General features: G+C 42.3%; 1 protein-coding gene across 1 annotated transcript in view; it reads right to left on the bottom strand.

Moving 5' to 3' along the window:
* The window catches only part of asap2b (ArfGAP with SH3 domain, ankyrin repeat and PH domain 2b), a 52,331-nt gene that overhangs the window by 18,047 nt on the left and 9,728 nt on the right, over nt 1-24,556 (bottom strand). Inside the window, exons 2-11 of the mRNA XM_071413863.1 lie at nt 13,240-13,312; nt 11,816-11,961; nt 9,434-9,508; nt 9,044-9,093; nt 8,070-8,199; nt 7,174-7,259; nt 6,958-7,033; nt 6,369-6,455; nt 4,436-4,536; nt 3,983-4,052 (exon numbers count right to left, since the gene is read on the bottom strand). Of these exons, the coding sequence (XP_071269964.1) occupies nt 3,983-4,052; nt 4,436-4,536; nt 6,369-6,455; nt 6,958-7,033; nt 7,174-7,259; nt 8,070-8,199; nt 9,044-9,093; nt 9,434-9,508; nt 11,816-11,961; nt 13,240-13,312 (894 nt within the window). The remainder of the gene's footprint in view (nt 1-3,982; nt 4,053-4,435; nt 4,537-6,368; nt 6,456-6,957; nt 7,034-7,173; nt 7,260-8,069; nt 8,200-9,043; nt 9,094-9,433; nt 9,509-11,815; nt 11,962-13,239; nt 13,313-24,556) is intronic.

The following is a 24,556-nucleotide window of genomic DNA, read 5'->3' on the forward strand; positions in this document are numbered from 1 at the left end:
ATGAGGCAAGACAATGTTAAAAAAAAACTACTATCAAGTCTACATCAAAATGGCTAAAAAGCAACACATTTGAAGTTTTGGACTTAATCCCAATTGAGATGCGGTGGCAGGACTTGAAACAAGCAGTTAGTGCTTGAAAACCCACAAATGTGGCAGATTTAACAGCAGTGTCCTTTGGGATGTTCTTTGGGTGGTGGACCATTCTTGATACACACAGGAAACTGTTGAGCGTGAAAAACACAGCAGGTTTGAAGTTCTCCACACACTCAAACTGGTGCGCCATGGGGCCCACCCCGTTCAAAGGCACTTCAATCTTTTGTCTTGCCCATTCACCCTCTGAATGGCACACATACAATCCATGTGTCATTTGTCTCAAGGCTTAAAAATCCTTCTTTAACCTGTGTCCTCCCCTTAACAAGTGACATCAATAAGGGATCATAGCTTTCACCTGGATTCACCTGGTCAGTCTAGTAAACTGTAGTGTTTTATCCCTGAACAAATTCACCATGGAAGTCATGCTCAGGGGAAATTTCAGCATTCAAACAATAGCTCTGTACAGTGTCTGACAAGAGGCTGCTGTGATGGTGGGGGTTTCAGGACCTGACAGACGTTTTGTCAAATACTAAAATGACATCCGTCTTGACATTCTGTGATCATGAAAGTCTGTGAGCTGTGGATTGTCAAGCAAATAACTGCGGTTCTCGCGGTAATTGACCGTTAATGAACATAAACACATTTAGCATCTCCTGGCTTACAAGCCACTGATGCAGACCTTTGGAACATCTACATTTTAAAAAGTCTAACAAATCCATGTAATATAGCCTACACCATCACAATAAATCCATTATTTATTTTTTAGACAGGTCTAAAGAAACACGATATGAAGAAAATGTAGTCTTTTTCAGATGAACAGAATATTCCCAACATTTTCTGGGAAAGTTGTGGGATGAGATAGATGAATACAAATGAATACAACTTTTTTAAGCAATAAGGCTGACGCAACAGATCAGAATGTTTACTTTAAAATGTTGATCAACTATTAGGCTATTTCTTCAAATTATAAGCGCAGAAATCCACACACGGCAGTAGGCTAGAAGCCAAGTGTTCCATTAGCGGGAAAACACCATTTTCAAAAGTGACGCAAATGTGATTATGCATGTAATGCTTTTATTATAAAGGTGCATTTTTATGGTGAAAATGATCTTCCCCAAACTTGAAACTAATGCGCTGCGTATGTATCCCAGTTAGGGTCTACACCGGTTGTAAAGCGGATTCACGTTATTTGGCTACTTTAGTTGTGATACAAACCTTATCAAAACATATAGGCCTATGGGCCAGGCTACATGAGGTGTGCGACTATGATTTGAAAAAGTAGCAAAAAAAGGCATGTGCTGTTTCTTGCCTTACTGCACACGCTGGGCAACATTCACAAGTGATAATACATCATTTATAAGTGATAGGCTAATATTGTCACCCATCAGACTATTCTTGATTTAATCTCGTCTTTACATATACTAAATAATGTATGTGTGAAATTTGTTTTGATTTATAATGGACCATTATCATGCACCTGTCTCGGAACAGAAGCAGGGGAAAAAATACATGTAATCTATACATGACTGCCTTTCTTAATGTCCATAGTATTCTCTCGGGTATGCAATCTGGTGTCCGCTCAGGTTATGGATGTGTCACTGCAACCTTAAAGGTCCTCAATGATGTCACCATTGCCCTTGATTCTAAGCAATGTTGTGATGCTATTTTTATTTTATTACGGTAGACTATTCCATTCTTGTGGTGTCTCTGAGGGGTCTTTAGCCTGGTTTGCTAACTACCTCTCTCAAAGAGAGCAGTGTATAAAGTCAGAAAATCTGCTGTCTCATCCACTGCATGTCACCAAGGGAGTACCCCAAGGCTCAATCCTAGGCCCCACGCACTTCTCAATTTACATCAACAACATAGCTCAGGCAGTTGGAAGCTCATCTCATTCCATTTATATGCAGATGATACAGTCTTATACTCAGCTGGCCCCTCCCCGGATTTTGTGTTAAATGCTCTACAACAAAGCTTTCTTAGTGTCCAACAAGCTTTCTCTACCCTTAACCTTGTTCTGAACACCTCCAAAACAAAGGTCATGTGGTTTGGTAAGAAGAATGCCCCTCTTCCCACAGGTGTTATTACTACCTCTGAGGGTTTAGAGCTTGAGGTAGTCACCTCATAAAAGTAATTGGGAGTATGGCTAGACGGTGCACTGTCCTTCTCTCAGCACATATCAAATCTGCAAGCTAAAGTTAAATCTAGACTTGGTTTCCTCTATCGTAATCACTCCTCTTTCACCCCAGCTGCCAAACTAACCCTGATTCAGATGACCATCCTACCCATGCTAGATTACGGAGACATCATTTATAGATTGGCAGGTAAGGGTGCTCTCGAGCGGCTAGATGTTCTTTACCATTCGGACCATCAGATTTGCCACCAATGCTCCTTATAGGACACATTACTGCACTCTATACTCAACCCACTGGTTGACGCTTATTTATAAAACCCTCTTTGGCTTCACTCCCCCCTATCTGAGATATCTACTGCAGCCCTCATCCTCCACATACAACACCCATTCTACCAGTCACATTCTGTTCAAGGTCTCCAAAGAACACATATCCCTGGGTTGCTCCTCTTTTCAGTTTGCTGCAGCTAGCGACTGGAGCAAGCTGCAACAAACACTCAAACTGGACAGCTTTATCTCTCTTCATTCAAAGACTCAATCATGGACACTCTTACTGAAAGTTGTGGCTGCTTTGTGTGATGTATTGTTGTCTCTACCTTCTTGCCCTTTGTGCTGTTGTCTGTGCCCAATAATGTTTGTACCATGTTTTGTGCTGCTACCATGTTGTGTTGCTACCATGTTGTTGTTATGTTGTGTTGCTACCATGCTGTGCTGTCATGTGTTGCTGCCTTGCAATGTTGTTGTCTTAGGTCTGTCTTTATGTAGTGTTGTGTTGTCTCTCTTGTTGTGATGTGTGTTTGTCCTATATTTATATTGTATTTATTTTTTAATCCCAAGCCCCCGTCACCACAGGAGGCCTTTTGCCTTTTGGTAGGCCATCATTGTAAATAACAATTTGTTCTTAAATGACTTGCCTAGTTAAATAAAAGTACAAAAATTTTCTTTAAAAATCTATGCACTTAAAATAGCGAATGGAGGACGCTTTTCTCGTGGTTAATTTTCATGCCAGCCAGGTAGGCTATACTCCTGTTGTAAAGAGAAGCAATGTGCCTAATATTAGGAAAGTTGAGAAATAAATATAGTAGGCCTAGTCTATAGAAAGCTGATGGGATCCTCCTCTTTTTATTAGAGGCCATTCCGCTTTTTTCTCAAGCAATTGCATAGCCCATAGAAATGTTGCGCAACCGGGAGACCCATGAAGCGGCGCACAATTGGCCCAGCGTCGTTAGGGGAGGGTCTGGCCGGCTGGGATGTCCATGTCCCATCGCGCTCTAGCGACTCCTTGTGGCCTGGCTCCTGCACACTGACTTTGGTCGCCAGCTGTACACTGTTTCCTCCGACACATTGGTGCGGCTGGCTTCTGGGTTAAGCGTGCAGTGTGTCAAGAAGCAGTGCGGCTTGGCGGGGTCGTGTTTCGTAGGACACATGGCTCTCGACCTTCGCCTCACCCAAGTCCGTATGGAAGTTGCAGCGATGGGACAAGACTGTAACTACCAATTGGGGAGAAAAGGGGGTAAAAAAAAGTACACACACTTGCTCTTTCTTTTCATCTTCTTCTTGCTCTGTCTTAACATGTCATCTGGCTCTTCATCAACAACAACAAATGTAATTGTGCTTCGTCGCCCACATTGTCGTCCACAGACCTTATTGAATTACACCGGCTGACATGCAGTATGTACAAGCAGCATGCATAACGGCATGGTATGAAGGAAAGTGAGTGACCAATAGGAGAAGACAGGAACAGGAAAGGAAGTCTCTTACCGTTCCATGGGAGATGGTCAGGAACCCGTTCTTCACAGAACACCTCCTCTTCTGCCACACTTTCCTCAGGCTGAAGAAGAGAAGGGAGAGATAATATTCATTATGACACTACAACACTTCTCTATACATGTTCTCCTAGAGCAGGGTTTCCCAAACTTGGTCCTGGGGCCTCCCTGGGTGCACATTTTGGTTTATGCCCTGGCACTACACAGCTGATTCAAATAACCTAGATGACAAATCCACATCTTCAACCACACCATTTCCCGAGCAGCAAATGGAATCATGTATGCCTAGAGGACATCATATCACCCTATCGCTGATCACCCTACAAGTGCAAGGTGTCCACAGTGGGTTCCCCACCACCGCGAGTCAAACTACATTCCCCTGCCTTTGCCGGGGGAATAAACAGCTGTTCTTGCATCTGACCAGAGATCATATTGGTCATCCACTCACCCCTCGCTCCTCTTATAGAGAATTCCACAGTAATCCGTGCCATAGGCCTTATTCCCCTGGAGCTGATGAAGGCTGTATCCAGTCTGTTTGGCCTGGGAGTCCTAATACACAGGAACAAAGACACGTGCACGCACGCACGCACACACACACACACACACACACACACACACACACACACACACACACACACACACACACACACACACACACACACACACACACACACACACACACACACACACACACACACACACACACACACACACACACACACACACACACACACACGTACAGAACAAATATATAAGTCTCATCTCTCAATGCTCAGACATTCATCCAAATCCTGTTTCTTCAGCCTCCTCTTCTGAAGGCCTACACTACTCTACATTGCTAAAAATGAAGGTGCTTTGAAGCACATTCCTTTTTGACGGCCATATAGGAAGCAAGGCCACTGAACACCTTTTGGTTCGGTAAGAGAGCCAGCATTGCTTCAGTAAGCCTCAGCCTTGTTTCGCTGTATTCAAATAGAGTTTGTGACTCTGGGGTTTGTAAGCCATAGAGATTTGCATGGAGGGCTTGAACAGAGTAAATACAGTGCATTCTAAAGAGATTACAAAATGTCAGACTAGTGTGCTGCCAAGCCTGACATTTAACTGTCTGGAAGCTGTTTCTATTCCCTTCAAATCCTCTCTGTGGTTAAGAATATTGATTATGGCTGTGTCCCTCTCAAATGTCACCATACTCCCTACATAGTGCAGAGCCCTATGGACCCTGGTCAACAGTAGTGCACTATATAGGTATACCTTCAGCAAAATCGAGGTTCAAGGAGAAAAAAAAGGCTTGATTGGGGAAAGAGCAAAAGTTCACCAAGAAAGCACACATTCCCTCTCCTAGCCACTGGCGATAACCATCATCTGTCTATTGCATTATAACTGTAAGTCACGAGCCAAGTGACACGACACATAAGACCAGTCATCTATAATCCTGTAGTTGTCACGTTCTGACCATAGTTCTTGTGTGTTTTGCTTGTTTTAGTGTTGGTCAGGACGTGAGCTGGGTGGGCATTCTATGTTGTGTGCCTAGTTTGTCTGTTTCTATGTTTGGCCTAATATGGTTCTCAATCAGAGGCAGGTGTGTTGTGTTGTCTCTGATTGGGAATCATATATAGGTGGCTTGTTGTGTGTTGGGATTTTGTGGGTGGTTGTTTCCTGTCTCTGTGTTTTCTCTGCACCAGATAGGGCTGTTTCGGTTTGCCACATTTGTTAGTTTTGTAGTTTTGTAAGTGTTCACAGTTTCGTCTTGTTTATTAAAAAACATGTTGAACACGAGCTACGCTGCGTCTTGGTCCGATCCCTGCTACACCTCCTCTTCAGACGAAGAGGAGGAAGGCTGCCGTTACAATAGTAAACTACAGGTTTGTTAAGGTAGAACTAGTGTTTTGCTATGACAAGACAGGTAAGACAAAATACATTATAGTATATGTACAAGAACTGGTCTGGAGAAATTATTGATACAAGTAATTGGATTAGGTCCCTTCCTCTCTGCTACCAAGGTTATGTAACTGGTGGGCTCCCGAGTGGCGCAGTGGTCTAAGGCACTGCATCTCAGTGCCAGAGGTGTCACTACAGACCCTGGTTCGATTCCAGGCTGTATCACAACCGGACGTGATTGGGAGTCCCATAGGGCGGAGGACAATTGGCCCAGTGTTGCCCAGTTTAAGGTTTGGCCGGTGTAGGCCGTCATTGTAAATAACAATTTGTTCTTAACTGACTTGCCTAGTTAAATAAAAAAAACACCGGTCTCCTACTAATACCAAGAGGAAATTCCCTCTTGGACCAAAGGTGACACTGGATTTAAGTCGCAGGCAGGGCTACCTCACAAGAGTGTGATTCTAAATCACCGCCACTTCTTACTCCAGTGATTGAGAGCTCACCTCTTTCTGTTCAGACAGCAGGGAGGACTTGAGAACGTCTCTGAGCTGACTCAGCTGTTTCCTCTCTCCATCTTGGGTCTGTTTGATCTGAGAAACAGGACGTGGGAGAGTCAAAAGACACATTATTGACCGACAGGCAGTGAAACCAGGGCAACTACCAAAGAGAATATTATAAAATATGGGTGAGTCTCAAATGCCACCCTCTTCTCTATATAGTTTACTACTTTTGACAGAAGCTCTAAGGGCCTTGGTCAAAAGAAGTGCACTAAATAGGGAATAGAGTGCCATTTGTGAAGCAGTTCCGGAGATAGAGAGAAAACCCCTCTCAGACCAACTCAGACCCACTTCGGCACAATCAACCCAAACACTCAGTTCAAGGAAATGAAAATAAAACATTCCATCTCTTTTTTATAAAGCAGTGTTGGAACTGCCTCCTGGCCTGTGGGGACTCAAACTGACACTATATAAACTTTGAACAAGCATTGGGCTAACATTGTTAGGGAAAATGCTTATCAAGCATTTGGTGAGAAATGCAGTGTGCGCATTAAACCAGGAAAGGATAACGATAGAGGTCGACAGAGTGGCTCACTGTAATCAAGTCTCTCGCCAGTTTCTCTATGGAAGGTTTGAGGCTATTCACTGCGATTAGCCCATCCTGGAAGAAGCTGTGAGGAGAGAGGAAACAAACACAGAACAGGAATTTTAAGAGTCAAGACGGGTCAAGCATTTGCCCTCCTACAAAAGACAAAGCCAGCAATTAAACATTGATCATTGTGAAATCCCCAAATAAATGAAAATGACATACTTGCACTGGGCGTGGAAATATTTGATGAGGTTCTGGAGGAAGTCGACCCTCTTTTTCGTTTCGATTTCATTCACTTTTAGAAGATACTGGAGACAGAATAACACACAGTTAGTAATGGCCACAGAGAGGTAGGATGAGGTGGTGCATTGGCCTGATCCCAGATCGGTTTGTGCTCTATATGTAACTGAGTTAGATCGTACAGTAACCTCACTCCCCAGGTGTTGAAATGTCTCCACTCGTGCTACTGAATTGGTCACTTTTCACCCTTCACAACTGGCTAAGATGTTGTGGTTGTCCCACCTAGCTATCTTAAGATGCATGCACTAACTGTACGCTGCTCTGGATAAGAGCACCTGCTAAATGACTGAAAAAGGTCCATGTAAATAGAGGATCACTTGTCGGGCACTGTTAAGCAAGAACAGTCACGTCCATCACATTATAGCCAATGCCCATGATCATAATAGCCCATCCAATCTACCTACCTCATCCCCATATTGCTTTTTTAAATGTACTTTTCTGCTCTTTTGCACACCAGTATTTCTACTTGCACATTATCATATGCACATCTATCACTCCAGTGTTAATTTGGTCAATTTTAATTACTTCGCTACTATGGCCTAGTTATTGCCTTACCTCCTCACGCCATTTGCACACACTGTATATAGACTTGAATTTTTTTTTCTATTGTGTTATTGAGTGTACGCTTGTTTATTCCATGTGTAACTCTGTGTTGTTTGTGTCACACTGCTTTGCTTTATCTTGGCCAGGTCGCAGTTGTAAATGAGAACTTGTTCATAAACGGGCCTACCTGGTTAAATAAAGGTGAAATCAGTGAAAAGAATTGTGATGCCAGCGAAACAGAACTGGGACCTGGCCAGTGGTACACACCCTCTCACCTCGCACATCTGGAACTGGAAGAGGCGTCTCTCCTTCTCCATCTCCTCAGCGATCTCTCCGCCACTGAACTCTGTCCGTATCATCCCATGCTGCTTAGCATGCTCCTTCTTCTCCTTCTCTATCTTAGTGCTGCAGGGAACACAGAGGTCACAGTGATGCTGATGCTGGTGAAGCACAGCATGAATGGATGAAGAAGGAAAATCATTCACTAATTAACTCATAGCAAGCAGCTGCACGCGATAACAATATTTACTCTCCTCAGTTTATGTCAAGAGTTATTACACCGTTCTCATTCGTGAATTCGAACCACCATGGTCACTCACGTCAACCCAAAGGCTCTATGACTACGCCACAGGAGTTTGTTTGCACAAGGCATTAATCTTTAGTAAACTATTAACTCTTAAATTACCCGCCAACACCTCATACAGTGAACTAGAATGATTTCTACCTATGTTAAGTAACTTCTAATAATCTTTCGAAACATGTCTTTCATGCCTGTCATTTTGAAAATGAAAAGATTATGTAGGGACTAGGGACATGTACCGTATAACTGCAGTAAAGTAAACCCCTTGTCTGTCCATACCATAGTTCATTTGACACTAAAATAACCTCAGAGGGACAGAGTATTCACATACAAACAGGAAGCAAGTGTGGCTATTGTAGGCCGAGTCTCATTCTCTCTCCTAAGGGTCTGTCTGTCAGCTGTTTTAGAAATAGCAGCAGTTGACCTTTTACTAGCTTCCATTGTTTTCCCTTTATATTTGTTGTTAAACTGAACCCACATGCAACCTCATGGTGGTGGCAGCTCATGGCCCCCCTCTTTTCCTTGTGCTCGTAAGCTATAATCATTCATTTAGGTTCAACCCACACACATCAAGTGGTGGTGCTTTTGTTTGGAACTCAAACCGCTGCAGTGGTGGCGGTAAAACGTAGGGAGTTGTAAACTTGCGAAAATAAAGTGGCTCTAACTCACAGTTTCGTTTCGTAATCTTTCCAGGCTTTATCGAAAGGCTTTTTCAGATCCTGTTGAAAAGGAACATAACAGTATTATTACACGGGAGAGACACATGACATTAGTTTAAGTCATGAATATTAAACGGACTATAAACTGTGATTTACATTTAAAGGTTAAAGGTCAGTCACATGGACTTTGCTCATGAAGTCATTTACAAGGCATTCCTTAAATGGCTGGGGATAGGAATTAGTAGGACTATCCTGTGGCTATGTGTGTTCAAAATGACTAGCATGGGACAGGCCTACTCCCTACCTCTTGTTCTGACTGGTATTGTAAAACACATGTTCTGACTGGTTATGGTAAAACACTGTGATTGATCACATTTAATAACACATATAGTATACCTACCCCTTTGACCCCTTTCAGGTCTCCTTTCAGCAGACTGTCTAAGGGGAAGGTGATGATATTGTTCATGTTCTGCAGCTGCAAACACAGACAGGCGGACAGACAGACAGAGTTAGAGTGAAGTGTGGACAACCAGTGAAGAACAAACACCACTGTAAACACAACCTACAGTGGCTTGAGAAGTATTCACCTCCCTTTTGGCATTTTTCCTGTTTTGTTGCCTTACAACCTGGAATTAAAATATATTTTTTTGTGGGGGTTCGTATCATTTCATTTACACAACATGCCTAACACTTTGAAGATGCAAAATATTTTTTTGTGTGAAACAAACAAAACAATAAGACAAAAAAATGAAGAATTGAGCAGGCATAACTATTCAATACTTTGTAGAGCCACCTTTTGCAACAATTACAGCTGCAAGTCTCTTGGGGTATGTCTCTATAAGCTTGGCATATCTAGCCACTGGGATTTTTGCCCATTCTTCAAGGCAAAACTACTCCAGTTCCTTCAAGTTGGAATGGGTTCCGCTGGTGTACAGCAATCTTTAAGCCATACCACAGATTCTCAATTGGATTGAGGTCTGGGCTTTGACTATGCCATTCCAAGACCTTTAAATGTTTCCCCTTAAACCACTCGAGTGTTGCTTTAGCAGTATGCTTAGGGTCATTGTCCTGCTGTAAGGTGAACCTCCAACCCAATCTCAAATCTTTGGAAGCCTGAAACAGGTTTCCCTCAAGAATTTCCTTGCATTTAGCGCTGTACATAATTTCTTCAATTCTGACCAGTTTCCCAGTCCCTGCCGATGAAAAACATCCCCACAGCATGATGGGGATGGTATTCTCGGGGTGATGAGGTGTTGGGTTTGCGCCAGACATAGCATTTTCCTTGATGGCCAAAATGGTAAATATTTGTCTCATCTGACCAGAGTACCTTCCTCCATATGTTTTGGGAGTCTCTCACATGCCTTTTGGCGAACACCAAACGTGTTTACTTATTTTTATCTTTAAGCAATGGCTTTTTTCTGGCCACTCTTCCGTAAAGGCCAGCTCTGTGGAGTGTACGGCGTAAAGTGGTCCTATGGACAGATAATCCAATCTCCGCTGTGGAGCTTTGCAGCTCCTTCAGGGTTATCTTTGGTCTCTTTGTTGCCTCTCTGATTAATGCCCTCCTTGCCTGGTCTGCGAGTTTTGGTGGGCGGCCCTAACTTGGCAGGTTTGTTGTGGTGCCATATTCTTTCATTTTTTTATAATGGATTTAATGGTGCTCCGTGGAATGTTCAAAGTTTCTGATATTGTTTTATAACCCAACCCTGATCTGTACTTCTCCACAACTTTCTCCCTGACCTGTTTGGAGAGCTCCTTGGTCTTCATGGTGCCGCTTGCTTAGTGGTGTTGCAGACTCTGGGGCCTTTCAGGACAGGTGTATATATACTGACATCATGTGACAGATCATGTGACACTTAGATTGCACACAGGTGGACTTTATTTAACTAATTATGTGACTTCTGAAGGTAATTGGTTGCACCAGATCTTATTTAGGGGATTCATAACAAATGCACACACCACCTTTCAATTATTTTGGGTGGGATTTTTTTTTTCTTCTTCATTTCACTTCACCAATTTGGACTATTTTGTGTATGTCCATTACATGAAATCCAAATAAACATCCATTTAAATTACAGGTTGTAATGCAACAAAATAGGAAAAATGCCAAGGGGGATGAATACTTTTGCAAGGCACTGTATATTTCTGTTATTTATTTTCTCTTTTGTACTTTAACAATTTGCACATCATTACAACACTTTATATAGACATAATTTCACATTTGAAATGTCATTCTTTTGGAACTTTTGTAAGTGTAATGTTTACTGTTCATTTTTAACAGTTTTTTTCACTTTTGTTTATTATCTATTTCACTTGCTTTGGCAATGTTAACATATGTTTCCCATGCCAATAAAGCCCCTTAAATTGAATTGAATTGACAGAGAGGCTACTCTGTTCAAGAAAGCCTTTAACTCTTCACAAGTCACCCATCACAAGGTGTGAAGGAAACACTAACAATTTACACTATGAAATTAGCAACTGAGCACTCAACCTCTTCTTGCACGATGTCTTAAAAAGCAAGTTCTGCCCGTTACATAGTCTTAAATAGGTCTAGATATCTTCAAAAGTGTACACTCCACACGCATGGTTGCGACAGGTCAAATGAAAGGGCAGATAAAAATGATGAATAAGAGAAAAACAAGGGCCAAAATTGAGGTATTTGAGAGGTGTAGAGAGAAAGAAGGTAGAGACACTACACACTACACACTACACAGTATGTGACAGTGTATAGCTCTCTGTGTGTGTGTGTGTGTGTGTGTGTGTGTGTGTGGTGGGGTCTCACCAGGTTCTTGAAGAGGGCTGTGAGCTCTTTGGTAAAGACGGCAAACTTGAGGAAGGCTGAGCCCACCTCAGGGTCCTCTCTACAGACACAGTTGTCCCCAAACTTCTCCATAGACTGGATGTACTGCTCCTCGTTGTCAAAGTGGGCTGGGAAACACACACGGCGGTCACTTGCAGTCAGTAGTCAAGTCGAACCAGAGTTTAAGTAATGGGTCATCGCAACACACTTTACATCATTAAAAAACAATACAAGTGGCTCTACACAGACTCCCATATTCATATGATCTTCTATGCTATGCAATCCTGTGACTTTTTAGTGGACATTTCAAATCTCTGTGATACTGTCCATGTTTCTAAGTTGACCTGACCTATAAAATGGAAAAGCTTTATCTATGAATAATCACCAATAAGCTTGAGGAAGGTAATTGACCATAGGAGTTGACAAGACAGCACAAACAGATCCGGGACCAGGCTAATGAAGCCATTCTGACACGGCCTCTTCTTAACAATGAACAGCATGTAAGGGCGTGCGAAGTGTGTGTAACAAACTAAGAGCTTAGTTTACACAGCAGCTCCAAACCAAAGCAAGCGCTAAGGTATTTCCAGCATGTGCAGATCACACTCGATTAGAGCCATGATTACCAACTCCTGATCCGTTTCAAAAACACCCCAGAATTATGACTCAGGCCTGGGACTACACTGGAAGGTCTGTGGACTGGGTGAAGGGTGGAGAGGGCCAGTCATGGAGAGAAAAGGCCTGGGTCTAGGGACGCTTAATATACCGTATTATAGGAAGGACTGGAGTTACAAGAGCAACACCTCTGTTCCTTTGGCCTGCTGGGACAGGTGCGTGGAATGGGAGGAATGTGGAGAGGTGATATCCCTCTCATTCTCCGCCTCACTCGCTCTTTCAAGGTTACACTTCACCTTCTTCAAACACTTCGCCCTTCGAGGTTACACGTCACCTTCAATTTCCAGGTGGCGTGGGAAGGCCCCCCAAAATCAAGATCCAGATCCTCTGAGAGATCAACATGTTCAATGGTAGGTGAACCACTGCAATCGCTCCAATCTGTGTCAGTGTCAATACAGTAAAGTCTATTGTAGTTTAAGGAGCATTGAGAGGTCAATGAAAACAAGAGGGTGCTGCCCCAAACACTGAATAGTACAAGAGATTACTGTGTAATATCTTGAGATATACCAACACGCTGCACAACTAAAAAGTTCTGAGGTTAGCACGTAAACGAAAAGGTGTGAAACTTGAGTGGGTGTAGTGATATAGACGCTATAACAGTATACAGTATATGGAAAGTGTATACCAGGACTGACTCACTGTACTGTAATGTACAATACTATAGGCCTGGCCTAGTATACTGTAAAGCACAGTGGTGTACTGTACTATGCTGTGTTGCTTTGTGCTGTACTCACCCAGGCCAGAGTTGTTTATGGCCTTGACACACTTCTTGATCTTGGAAAGTACTCCTCGGTCTACGTCTAGAGCCTAGGGGAGAGAGAGCACAAAGGGGAAGATCAGTAAGGCAGGTATAGAGAAAGAGCTACTGTCACTACTCCATTTCCCTCTATACAGTATCCCTCTCTTCTCTCTCCCAGCCCACACACAAACACACACACACACAATTCATAGCCCAGCCCTTAGTCACTATATGGTTGAATTTCCTTGAGATTAGAGAAGTATGGTCATGCTGCCCTGAGCCCAGCCCTACTGTTTAGACAGTAACAACACAGACATGGCAACGTGCCAGCCAAGCCCACGCCTGCCTGCTCAACCATAGTACTAATGCTACAGTGACAGGCAGCCACTCTGTGTGTGTGTCCAAATGGCACCATATTCCCCATGTAGTGCACTACTTTTGATCAGGGCCCATTGGGCTCTGGTTAAACGTAGTGCACTATATAGGGAATATAGGGTGCCGTTTGGGACGCAGGTTCTGATATGAAGGTCAGAAACCTTAGAGAGGCTGTAGAAACAAATGAAATGCTTTGTGGGAAAACAGCACTTAGGAACTGTGGAGATCAGGTGGTACAGTACTATAATGGCCTATTGAACTATAATATAGAAACACATTAATTAGGAAGATGAGCTCATTCGAAAATAAAGGAGAGCCGCACACTCTAGGAGCTCAGATGCAAAAATGTTACATCCAACGTTTCGAAAGACAAGCTGTCTTCATCAGGGTATAATCACAAACACTGCGGGATGACTCGTTTATATAGTGTCAAAAGACACACAGGTGTCTGTAATCATGGCCAAGAGTGGCCTAATATCATTGGTTAATTCTCAAATATTAAAATGGCATACAAAGAACAGCATACAAAAAACAAATGGATAGCATACGATCATAGATTCATTTTAGACTACACAAGCTTACAAACAGTTGCAATGGCAAAGTCACAATAATCACAAGAATGGCTTCAGATCAAAGTCTACGTTGAGACCGAAGGGAGCAAGGGTCTTTAAGTTAAAGATCCAGGCAGCCTCTCGTTTTAACAATAAATTATCAAGGTCACCCCCTCTCCTAGGGAGGGTGACATGTTCGATGCCAATATAACGCAGAGACGAAATCGAGTGGCCTGCCTCCAAAAAGTGAGCCACAACTGGGTAAGTCAAGTTTTTGCACCTAAAGGTGCTACGATGCTCTGAGATACGTACTTTTAATTTGCGCTTTGTTTTACCCACATAATTTTTACCACAAGGACAAGTTATAAGATAAATAACTGCCTTAGTGGAGCACGTAATAACACCTTTGATTGGGATCGATTTCCCTGTTTGTGGGTGTTTGAAGGATCTGCATTTATAAGTGCCATTGCATTGAGCACAGCCAATACACTTGTAATTTCCATCCAGTAGGGGCGCAAATAGACGTTGTTCAGGAATATCTTGGGGTGGTAAATCAGAGTGTACCAATTGGTCTCTGAGATTTCTGCCCCGCGAGAATACGACCAAGGGAAGGTCCGAAAACACATTACCGAGACTATCATCGGATTTTAGAATGTGCCAATGTTTGTGAACGATTCCCTTAATTTGTTCAGAGCGCTTTGAATAGCGGGTAGTTAGAATGCAAGAATGCGTCTTTTTGCGAGACTGCCCTTGAAAAAGGTCATGTCTCGTTTTGTTTTGAATTTCCTCAATGGCAATATTAATCTGATCATTTTTGTACCCCCTCTCCTTGAACTTTCTTTGCGTCTCAGCCATATTTCTGTCGAAATCTGATTGTTTTTTGCAAATTCTTTTGAGTCGACAGAATTGGCTGTAGGGCAAACTATTTTTCAAGGGAAGTTGAGCTCATGAACTCATTCAACTGCTAGGGCTGTCCCCGACTAAACAAAATCTTGACCGACCAAGAGTCGTTCTGTACTTTCAACCATGTTGAAACGTATTTTCCATATATAGACAGACACAACTTAGTGTGTTTGAATAAAACCAACTCCATACAGTGGCTTGCGAAAGTATTCACCTCCCTTGGCATTTTTCCTATTTTGTTGCTTTACAACCGGGAATTGAAATAGATTTTTTGGTGGTTTGTATCATTTGATTTACACAACATGCCTACCACTTTGAAGATGCAAAATAAAAAAAATTGTGAAACAAACAAGAAATAAGACAAAAAAACTGAAAACTTGAGCGGGCATAACTATTCACCCCCCCAAAGTCAATACTTTGTAGAACCACCTTTTGCAGCAATTACAGCTGCAAGTCTCTTGGGGTATGTCTCTATAAACTTGGCACATCTAGCCACTGGGATTTTGACCCATTCTTCAAGGCAAAACGGCTCCAGCTCCTTCAAGTTGGATGGGTTCCGCTGGTGTACAGCAATCTTTAAGTCATACCACAGATTCTCAATTGGATTGAGGTCTGGGCTTTGACTAGGCCATTCCAAGACATTTAAATGTTTCCCCTTAAACCACTCGAGTGTTGCTTTAGCAGTATGCTTAGGGTCATTGTCCTGCTGTAAGGTGAACCTCCGTCCCAGTCTCAAATCTCTGGAAGACTGAAACAGGTTTCCCTCAAGAATTTCCCTGCATTTAGCGCCATCCATCATTCCTTCAATTCTAACCAGTTTCTCAGTCTCTGCGGATGAAGAATATCCCCACAGCATGATGCTGCCACCACCATGCTTCACTGTGGCGATGGTATTCTCGGTGTGATGAGAGGTGTTGGTTTTGCGCCAGACATAGCGTTTTCCTTGATGGCCAAAATGCTAAATTCTTGTCTCATTTGACCAGAGTACCTTCTTCCATATGTTTGGGGAGTCTCCCACATGCCTTTTTTTTGTTCTTTAAGCAATGGCTTTTTTCTGGCCACTCTTCCGTAAAGCCCAGCTCTGTGGAGTGTATGGCTTAAAGTGGTCCTATGGACAGATACTCCAATCTCCGCTGTGGAGCTTTGCAGCTCCTTCAGGGTTATCTTTGGTTTCTTTGCTGCCTCTCTGATTAATGCCCTCCTTGCCTGGTCCGTGAGTTTTGGTGGGCGGCCCTCTCTCGGCAAGTTTGTTGTGGTGCCATATTCTTTAAATTTTTTAATAATGGATTTAATGGTGCTCCGTGGGATGTTCAAAGATTCTTATATATTTTTTATAACCCAACCCTGATCTGTACTTCTCCACAACTTTGTCCCTGACCTGTTTGGTGCCGCTTGCTTGGTGGTGCCCCTTACTTAGTGGTGTTGCAGACTCTGGGGCATTTCAGAACAGGTGTATATATACTGAGATCATGTGACAGATCATGTGACACTTAGATTGCACACAGGTGGACTTTATTGAACTAATTATGTGACTTCTGAAGGTAATTGGTTGCACCAGATCTTATTTAGGGGCTTCATAGCAAAGGAGGTGAATACACATGCACGCACCACTTATCCGTTTTTTTAAAGTAAAAAAAAAAAAATCCAAATGAAATCCAAATAACTGAGTCAGGTTTGTAGGCCTTCTTGCTCGCGCACACTTTTTCAGTTCTGCCAACAAATGTTCTATTGGATTGAGGTCAGTGCTTTATGATGCCACACCAATACCTTGACTTTGTTGTCCTTAATCCATTTTGCCACAACTTTGGAAGTATGCTTGGGCTCATTGTCCATTTGGAAGACCCATTTGCGACCAAGCTTTAACTTCCTGACTGATGTCTTCAGATGTTGCTTCAATATATCCACATCATTTTCTCATGATGCCATCTATTTTGTGAAGTGCACCAGTTCCTCCTGCAGCAAAGCACCCCCACAACATGATGCTGCCACCGCCGTGCTTCACGGTTGGGATGGTGTTCTTGCAAGCCTCCACCTTTTTCCTCCAAACATAACAATGGTCACTTTGGCCAAATAGTTCTTTTTTTGTTTCATCAGACCAGAGGACACAAATTTGTGGAGTGGTTGAAAAACAAGTTTTAATGACTCCAACATACAGTGGGGAGAACAAGTATTTGATACACTGCTGATTTTGCAGGTTCTCCTACTTACAAAGCATGTAGAGGTCTGTAATTTTTATCATAGGTACACTTCAACTGTGAGAGACGGAATCTAAAACAAAAATCCATAAAATCACATTGAATGATTTTTAAGTAATTAATTTGCATTTTATTGCATGACATAAGTATTTGATCACCTACCAACCAGTAAGAATTCCGGCTCTCACAGACCTGTTAGTTTTTCTTTAAGAAGCCCTCCTGTTCTCCACTCATTACCTGTATTAACTGCACCTGTTTGAACTTGTTACCTGTATAAAAGACACCTGTCCACACACTCAATCAAACAGACTCCAACCTCTCCACAATGGCCAAGACCAGAGAGCTGTGTAAGGACATCAGGGATAAAATTGTAGACCTGCACAAGGCTGGGATGGGCTACAGGACAATAGGCAAGCAGCTTGGTGAGAAGGCAACAACTGTTGGCGCAATTATTAGAAAATGGAAGATGTTCAAGATGACGGTCAATCACCCTCGGTCTGGGGCTCCATGCAAGATCTCACCTCGTGGGGCATCAATGATCATGAGGAAGGTGAGGGATCAGCCCAGAACTACACGGCAGGACCTGGTCAATGACCTGAAGAGAGCTGGGACCACAGTCTCAAAGAAAACCATTAGTAACACACTACGCCGTCATAGATTAAAACCCTGCAGCGCACGCAAGGTCCCCCTGCTCAAGCCAGCGCATGTCCAGGCCCGTCTGAAGTTTGCCAATGACCATCTGGATGATCCAGAGGAGGAATGGGAGAAGGTCATGTGGTCTGATGAGACAAAAATAGAGCTTTTTGGTCTAAACTCCACTCGCCGTGTTTGGAGGAAGAAGAAGGATGAGTACAACCCCAAGAACACCATCCCAACCGTGAAGCATGGAGGTGGAAACATCATTCTTTGGGGATGCTTTTCTGCAAAGGGGACAGGACGACTGCACCGTATTGAGGGGAGGATGGATGGGGCCATGTATCGTGAGATATTGGCCAACAACCTCCTTCCCTCAGTAAGAGCATTGAAGATGGGTCGTGGCTGGGTCTTCCAGCATGACAATGACCCGAAACACACAGCCAGGGCAACTAAGGAGTGGCTCCGTAAGAAGCATCTAAAGGTCCTGGAGTGGCCTAGCCAGTCTCCAGACCTGAACCCAATAGAAAATCTTTGGAGGGAGCTGAAAGTCCGTATTGCACAGCGACAGCCCCGAAACCTGAAGGATCTGGAGAAGGTCTGTATGGAGGAGTGGGCCAAAATCCCTGCTGCAGTGTGTGCAAACCTGGTCAAGAACTACAGGAAACGTATGATCTCTGTTAATTGCAAACAAATGTTTCTGTACCAAATATTAAGTTCTGCTTTTCTGATGTATCAAATACTTATGTCATGCCATAAAATGCAAATTAATTACTTAAAAATCATACAATGTGATTTTCTGGATTTTTGTTTTAGATTCCGTCTCTCACAGTTGAAGTGTACCTATGATAAAAATTACAGACCTCTACATGCTTTGTAAGTAGGAAAACCTGCAAAATTGGCCGTGTATCAAATACTTGTTCTCCCCACTGTAAGTGTATGTAAACTTCTGACTTTAACTGTAGAAAGCCTTTATTACAGCAAACTATAAACAGTTGCATGCTTTCATGAATTGTGGCTTATTTATTGTTTAGGCTAATTATTCAAAGCTCCCTTTGTTAATTCATTTTAAAACTAAAATGCTTGATTACATTTCAAAGCATGAATGTATCGTATGCTGTATGGCGGCATGAACGAATGAATGATTGATTGATACAGTAGCATATATATTGAAATATAGGCCTAAGTAAATGATGGTATTAAGACTTAACAGGAGGCGCTCTTGGGCCTACAGCTTGATGGCGGTTATACAAGGCTACTATACAAAGCCTACTAATGATAAAGATATTACTTATTATTATAATGATGATCGTAATAATTGTAATAATACCAACAAGAAGGAGATCAAGAAAAAGGAGGGTATAGGAGCGAGAGCTGTGTGCATATTATGTGTGACAAACAGGTGCTGTTAGGTTACAATATTATTTTTCTGCTTGTTTGGAACAGTGTAAACAACACTAAATCAATTATAAGTAATACCAGTCTGTTCTAAAGATTTTTTAAAAGCCTTTATTACAGCATAGCAAAGATTAAAAACAGAAAAATTGGTGAAATTGCTTTATCCGACACATAGCCATTGCATGCGGCTTGGTGCTCACGGAATCAGTAGGCTATTAAGAACAAACACTCAAACAGGCAACAGAATCAAGATCTGTCTTATTTCTGTAGATATATATGGAGGATTTTTAAAGCCAAGCACATTAAACAGTTAGGCTATTGATTATAGACCTAATTAAGTTTGGGTTTGCTCTCTCCTCAATTTTCTTCGACAATTATACTAAGCACTATTCGCACGGGACTAGTATTACGAGAGAACGTTGGTTATGTAAATATTACCCCAGAATGTCTGTTATTCCAGATGACGATTCGGACAAGATTAGTTTTTTCCAAACTGCCCTCTGTAATTTTTTCATTTTTTCCAATAAATTTACAGTTATGACGGAAGCCTGGATGTTTTTTTCTAGGTGTGAAGATATTCCAGGAGATAACAGGGCTGATATCTGATAACTCGAGCTTGGTTTACCAAGTTTCTAAACCATACCAAACCATCTTTGGTATAGTGTTATCATAAAATTAGAATTGAGGAAGTCTGATCATAATCATTAGAATATTTTAGGGATCCGCAGTAGGCGTCCTAAATGCCCCCCAGCATTCAGATGTGAGCTAAACAGTGCACTTGTACTTGAGATGCGTTTTAAGGCTATGGATGCGAAAGTGAACAAATCATTTCGATCTATTAACAGCAAGGGTTACATTAAATAGGCACAATATTTTTTACTGATACATTTGCCAATATTCAATTCATATGCACAAAGCATATGAACAAAAGCATTCACTTACAGCATATAACACCATAGTACCCTCCAAACTCGTCATTAAGCTTGAGATCCTGGGTCTCAACCCCGCCCTGTGCAACTGGATCCTGGACATTCTGACGGGCCGCCCCCAGGTGGTGAGGGTAGGAAACAACATCTCCACCCCGCTGATCCTCAACACTAGGGCCCCACAGGGGTGCGTTCTCAGCCCTCTCCTGTACTCCCTGTTCACCCATGACTGCATGGCCATGCACGCCTCCAACTCAATCATCAAGTTTGCAGACAACACCACGGTGGTAGGCTTGATTACCAACAACGACGAGACGGCCTACAGGCAGGAGGTGAGGGCCCTCAGAGCGGGGTGTCAGAAAAATAACCTCTCACTGCCACGTTCGTCATAAAGATCGGACCAAGGTGCAGCGTGGTCTGCGTACATTCTTCTTTTATTAAAGAAAGAACACTGAACAAACTAACAAAACAACAAAACGAACGAAACGTGAAGCTATATCAAATAGTGCAGACAGGCAACTAAACATAGAATAAGAACCCACAAACACAAAAGGGAAAATGGCTACCTAAATATGATCCCCAATCAGAGACAACAATAAACAGCTGCCTCTGATTGGGAACCATATCAGGCCACCATAGACATACAAATACCTAGACCTACAAAACCCCTAGACATACAAAAACCCTAGGCAATACAAAAACTAGCATACCCACCCTCATCACACCCTGACCTAACCAAAATATAAAGAAAACAGAGATATCTAAGGTCAGAGCGTGACACTCACTCAACGTCAACAAAACAAAGGAGATGATCGTGGACTTCAGGAAACAGCAGAGGGAGCACCCCCCTATCCACATCGACGGGACAGTAGTGGAGAAGGTGGAAAGTTTTAAGTTCCTGGGCGTACACATCACGGACAAACTGAAATGGTCCCCCCACACAGACAGCGTGGTGAAGAAGGCGCCACAGCGCCTCTTCAACCTCAGGAGGCTGAAGAAATTTGGCTTGCCACCTAAAAACACTCACAAACTTTTACAGATGCACAATCGACAGTAGAGGTCGACCGATTAATCGGAATGGCCGATTAATTAGGGCCGATTTCCGATTGTTATGAAAACTTGAAATCGGCCCTAATTAATTATTTTTGGACACCGATTTGGACGATTTGTTGTTGTTGTTTTTTTTGTTTTTTTACACCTTTATTTAACTAGGCAAGTCAGTTAAGAACCCATTCTTATTTTCAATGACGGCCTAGGAACGGTTGGTTAACTGCCTTGTTCAGGGGCAGAACAACAGATTTTTACCTTGTCAGCTCGGGGATTCAATCTTGCAACCTTACGGTTAACTAGTCCAACGCTCTAACCACCTGCCTCTCATTGCACTCCACGAGGAGCCTGCCTGTTACGTGAATGCAGTAAGAAGCCAAGGTAAGTTGCTAGCTAGCATTAAACTTATTTTATAAAAAACAATCAGTCAATCAATCATAATCACTCGTTAACTACACATGGTTGATGATATTACTAGTTTATCTAGCGTGTCCTGCGTTGCATATAATCGATGCGGTGCGCATTCGCGAAAAAGGACTGTCGTTGCTCCAACGTGTACCTAACCATAAACATCAATGCCTTTCTTAAAATCAATACACAGAAGTATATATTTTTAAAACTGCATATTTAGCTAAAAGAAATCCAGGTTAGGAGGAAATATTAACCAGGTGAAATTGTGTCACTTCTCTTGCGTTCATTGCACGCAGAGTCAGGGTATATGCAACAGTTTGGGCCGCCTGGCTCGTTGCGAACTAATTTGCCAGAATTTTACGTAATTATGACATAACATTGAAGGTTGTGCAATGTAACAGGAATATTTAGACTTATGGATGCCACCCGTTAGATAAAATACAGAACGGTTCCGTATTTCACTGAAAGAATAAATGTTTTGTTTTCGAGATGATAGTTTCCGGATTCGACCATATTAATAACCTAAGGCTCGTATTTCTGTGTGTTATTATGTTATAATTAAGTCTATGATTTGATAGAGCAGTCTGACTGAGCGATGGTAGGCACCAGCAGGCTCGTAAGCATTCATTCAAACAGCAATTTTGTGCGTTTTGCCAGCAGCTCTTCGCAATGCTTTAAGCTGTTTATGACTTCAAGCCTATCAACTCCCGAGATGAGGCTGGTGTAACCGATGTGAAATGGCTAGCTAGTTAGCGGGGTGCGCGCTAATAGCATTTCAAACGTCACTCGCTCTGAGACTTGGAGTAGTTGTTCCCCTTGATTTGCATGGGTAACGCTGCTTCGAGGGTGGCTGTTGTCGATGTGTTCCTGGTTCGAGCCCAGGTAGGAGCGAGGAGAGGGACGGAAGCTATACTGTTACACTGGCAATACTAAAGTGCCTATAAGAAAATCCAATAGTCAAAGGTATATGAAATACAAATCGTATAGAGAGAAATAGTCCTATAATTCCTATAATAACTACAATCTAAAACTTCTTACCTGGGAATATTGAAGACTCATGTTAAAAGGAACCACCAGCTTTCATATGTTCTCATGTTCTGAGCAAGGAACTTAAACGTTAGCTTTCTTACATGGCACATATTGCACTTTTACTTTCTTCTCCAACACTTTGTTTTTGCATTATTTAAACCAAATTGAACATGTTTCATTATTTAGGCTAAATTGATTTTATTTATATATTATATTAAGTTAAAATAAGTGTTCATTCAGTATTGTTGTAATTGTCATTATTACAAATATATATATTTTTTAATCGTCCGATTAATCGGTATCAGCTTTTTTGGTCCTCCAATAATCGATATCGGTATCGGCGTTGAAATGTCATAATCGGTTGACCTCTAATCGAGAGCATCCTGTCAGGCTGTATCACTGCCTGGTACAGCAACCGCTCCGCCCACAACCGTAAGGCTCTCCAGAGGGTAGTGAGGTCTGCACAACGCATTACCGGGGGTAAGCTACCTGCCCTCCAGGACACCTACACCACCCGATGTCACAGGAAGGCCAAAATGATCATCAAGGACAACAACCACCCGAGACACTGCCTATTCACTCCGCTATCATCCAGAAGGCGAGGTCAGTACAGGTGTATCAAAGCTGGGACCGAGAGACTGAAAAACATCTTCTATCTCAAGGCCATCAGACTGTTAAACAGCCATCACTAACATTGAGTGGCTGCTGCCAACATACTGACTCAAATCTCTAGCCACTTTAATAATTAAAAATTGGATGTAATAAACTTTATATAATGTTTACATACCCTACATTACTCATCTCATATGTATATACTGTACTCTATACCATCTACTGCATCTTGCCTATGCCGTTCGGCCATCGCTCATCCATATATTTATATGTACATATTCTTATTCATGCCTTTACACTTGTGTGTATAAGGTAGTTGTTGTGAAATTGTGAGATTACTTGTTAGATATTACTGCACATCGGAACTAGAAGCACAAGCATTTCACTACACTCACATTAACATCTGCTAACCATGTGTATGTGACCAATAAAATGTTATTTGAAAGTTGATAAATGTTGGCCCTTCATATATAGGCTATGCGCAGTACTTTGTTCAATTTATCAAATCAGTTATTGTTTCCTTGCTCAAATCGTGAGCCACACCTGTCAAACTCAGACATTTCTCTCAAAACACAGGGATTACGATTCGCACGGGACTAGTACTTTCAGAGGACCTTGGAGTTCGCCAAACAGTAGGTTATTCTGGCTAGAATTTTTTAACTCTTGCAATGTACAAATTATTGCCATGGCAAATTCGGATGGGATTAAAATGACCGATGTAGTGTTTTGTGTTTGTGCATATAATTACATTACCCGACCTCCCCCAGCAAAACTAATCCCGTGCGAATAGGGCTTAAGGCAAGGGCTGTTTCCTCGTCTCTGCTGCTGTTGCCTCTGCCGCATGGTCAACTTTGCTATTATGCACATAGTAACATAAGGAAAGGTGCCAATTCTACGGCGCACTGAATATTATGTTTCAGAGCCACGGGCAGCGACCACATCCAGGGCGTGAGAAAGCGCATTTGTTATCAAATAATATTATATGTATTTGTGTTGCATTATTATTTTTACATAATATAACCATATACAATTTCAGTATCAAATGTCTTAGAGTGATGGACTGTGCCGTTCCCGTGGCCTCTGCAATGATCAGTCCACTGAGACAGGCACAAATCAGACAGGTGTCTTGTGCACCATGAAAACAAAAATGGTGACTGCTTGACTAAAGAAATCTCGGTCGACCAATAGCCTATTGACCAAACAATCAACCAGTCGACGAAATGGGGTCAGCC

This window comes from Salvelinus alpinus, chromosome 8 (assembly GCF_045679555.1).
Source record: "Salvelinus alpinus chromosome 8, SLU_Salpinus.1, whole genome shotgun sequence".
NCBI lineage: Eukaryota > Metazoa > Chordata > Actinopteri > Salmoniformes > Salmonidae > Salvelinus > Salvelinus alpinus.